Genomic DNA, 3,570 nt, shown 5'->3' on the forward strand with positions numbered 1-3,570 from the left:
TTATTCCACTGAGTTTTTCATTAGCAAAGTTAATATAATTGTTTGTAAGTGATGAAAATCTAAAAGGAAATGTTTTTATATTTGGTGGCTTTCCACCAAATGAAAACAATAAATGTTTGGGCAACATATTAATTAAAAACAGTGTGCATTTAATACTCTGGGTGACACATTTAAATGCATTATCAAAGTCATAATTGTGTCGCCCAAAACATTAAATGTACACAGTCTTTAATTTATATGCCACCCAAATATTTATTGTTTTCATTTGGTGAAAAATCATCAAATATACAACACTTTCATTTGGTGGTGAAAACAATAAATGTTTGGGCAGTATATTAATTAAAAGTAGTGTGCATTTAATACTCTGGGTGACACATTTAAATGCATTATCAAAGTTATAATTGTGTCACCCAAAACATTAAATATGTACGGTCTTTAATTTATACGTCACCCAAATGTTTATTGTTTTCATTTGGTGGAAAGTCATTGAATATACAACACTTTCCACCTTAGTTAACATATAGCATTGTAATTTTCTTGTTAAACATACATTAAATAATCACATTCTTTTATTTTAGTTTTTCATCCCATTTCTTTAATAGAATTAATATAATTATTTGTAAGTGTTATATTTCCGATAGCTTTCCACCAAATGATAATGATAAAAAAGATTGGATATCACATTAATTAAGAGTGGTGTGCATTTAATACTTTAAGTGACACATTTAAATGCATTGTCAATGTCATAAATGTGCCATCAAAATATTAAATGTACACTGTCTTTATTAATTAACGCAGCATCCAAACATTATTATTTTCATACACAGAAAACCATAAAATATATAAACACTTTCCATCTTATTATTTGCATTGCAATTTTCTTGTTAAAATATATGATGTATACAAAAAATAGATAAGGCCATCATTTTATTTTATGATATCTAATATTTATTTTAAGTTTTATTCATCTAAGTTTTATTAATTAGATATTTTGGAAATAAATGTAATAAGTATGATTAAATTTTATTCAATAACTAAGTATCCTAGATGATGTAATAAAAGCTGATCTCACCTAAAATTTTCTGTTTATTTCCCTAAGATTTTTTACATAAATATCTCATTGTATAAAAAATCTTAGGTGAAATAAATATATTTTAATTTTAATTTCATACAAAATAAAAAATAATAATAATAAAAACATATATATTATAAAATATCAATAAATGATACAATATGCTCGTCAAACTTTAAACAAACCTATCACATCATCTGATAAAATCTTATTACATAAATATTTATTTAATTTCAATTAAAATAAATACATATATGAAATAATTTTATTATATAAATGTATAAATAATGTAATCCCACTTGTGTATTGAATCTTAAATGTACATCTAAGAAGGAAAACATAAATTCTGGTACTTCACTAAAATTAAGAAGAAAATGAAAGAGGAGGCATCAAAAGGGCTAGAAGGACTTACCTGCTTCTTTGTCTAGTAAAAGGATTACAATGTAAACTCATAATTATTTAACAACTAAAATACCCTAAAACCATATTACTTCTTCACAGGACCAACATTTTTATCTTCAAGAATATTTAATTTCTTACTTGAATTAGAATGTTCCTTCCAGATTGAATCAATCATACTGACAAACGAAACCCCAAATTCTAAGCATAGATGCAGCTACCATAACCTGCATAAATGAGCCAAAACACCCTGTTTTACTTCCCATTCTCAACATAAACATGATGAATAATAAAAGTCTAGTGTTTTTAAAATCGGATCGATGATTATCTTACTAAATTGATCATCTTACTAATTTACAGTTTAACTGATTCAATCTATTATGAAATTATTATATATTTTATGAATAGTATTAAACATTTATAATATTTTTTACGTATAACATTTGAAACATTTAAAATATAATTTTAAATATATTAATTAAATAATTGACTTCAATTACATAGATAAAAGAAAAAATTCAATTATAAATTATTGGTTTTAAATAGTTTTTTCTAGTACAATGAATTTATTGAGTTTAAGTAAATTTTAAATAAGTTAATATTTATATATATATCAAATCAAACTATAAAATTAAATCATACTTTAAAGTGGGGCATGGGCTGGTTTTAAAAATACTAAATAAAATTATATGTATACATTTTTAAATACACAATTAAGTATAAAATTAATTTATCATCATATAATTATATGATTTTGAATTATAAATAAAATAACATCCAAATAAATTAAACAATAACACATAATTTCTCTACCCAATTGTGAGCCCATGCCCAAACAGAATGTGAATATATGTTCAACTTACTTGGATCTGTGACGACAACAAGAGCAGAGTTCCTGAAGTCACAATTCCAGTGGTTCCGTCCATAAGCTTGGTAGTAGAGATTCATGGCGATGGAGGCGTGGTTCATCAGATTATCAGGGGAACTGCACGGGCAACCTTTCTGCAAAGTCCAGCAGTCCACATGAGCGCATGCGTAATTGATATTTGCTAGAAGAGCGGCCTGGTCCGACGAAGGCTTCGCCACACACCATGTTTTCTGCTATTCAAATTATTTTCAGATTCATTGATAACCTTTTTCTTAGGGTTAATAAGTTTGATTTTACCTGCTGCTGTTGCCGTCCATTAGTCCCGTTAGTCGTCGCTAAAGTTCCTCCTAACACAATTCAAAGAAATTTAAATTATAAGTACATTCTGAATACCAGCAAAAGGTAAAAAAACAGAAAAGGAGGGAAAGAGTACGGATAAAAGCAACTTTTGATGAAATCACAGAGAAGAAAGAGGTAACAATGTACCTGTAATGGAAGACAAAGAGGAGAAGAAGAAGAAGAAGAAGAAAAGGAAGAAAAAAGCTGATGATTTGGGCATTGTTGAAGTGGCGATGATGAATGAAACTGAGGTGGGATATAAAGGGAGGGGAAAGGGTTGATGCAACGGCTAAATTCATTGAGTGGAGAGCCGTTTGTGCTGGGAGTGGGACAAGTGAAAAGACAGGCGCTCACGTGATGCTGACTGATCATTGTCCTTGTGCCGTTGGGTTTTTTCTTGAATGAATGCCACGACTTTAGTTTTTGCTTCCGATTTGGATAAAAAGGTTGTTCAGACTTCAAAATTACTTGTTAGTCCTCAAATTGAATATTTAAATTATGGGGTCCCCAGTTACTTTATTAACAATAATATATATAAAAATATATATATAATTTTATATATAAATAATAACATATTATTATATAATAAAATAATTTTAAATTTAAAATAAAATAATTTTAAATTAAAAATAAAATAATATTTAATTATATAATGATAAATTATTATTTATCTATATAATTTTATTGTTATTTTGTATATTAAAAAGTTATTTTTTGTTGTATAAAATTTGTAACATGAGTAAAATAAAAGTCAACTAACTATGTCACACCCATTGTTTGATGTAATTAAAGGTTTTTACCCTTTAAGTTTAAACCGTCCAACTTCCCAACTATCATCCATTTCTACCAATGAATTTTGTTTGGTATGACTATTTTGTCACTTTGTTAAAAT

General features: G+C 27.0%; 1 protein-coding gene across 1 annotated transcript; it reads right to left on the bottom strand.

Moving 5' to 3' along the window:
• Positions 1-1,323: 1,323 nt before the first annotated feature.
• LOC123201812 (glucan endo-1,3-beta-D-glucosidase) lies at positions 1,324-2,952 on the bottom strand. Its single transcript, XM_044617374.1, has 4 exons — positions 2,826-2,952; positions 2,637-2,686; positions 2,335-2,569; positions 1,324-1,698 (listed from the first exon to the last, which is right to left on the bottom strand). Exons 1-4 carry the CDS (start codon positions 2,896-2,898, stop codon positions 1,673-1,675), a joined length of 384 nt encoding a protein of 127 aa, XP_044473309.1. The 5' UTR covers positions 2,899-2,952; the 3' UTR covers positions 1,324-1,672.
• Positions 2,953-3,570: the final 618 nt, after the last annotated feature.

Source organism: Mangifera indica, chromosome 18 (assembly GCF_011075055.1).
Source record: "Mangifera indica cultivar Alphonso chromosome 18, CATAS_Mindica_2.1, whole genome shotgun sequence".
NCBI lineage: Eukaryota > Viridiplantae > Streptophyta > Magnoliopsida > Sapindales > Anacardiaceae > Mangifera > Mangifera indica.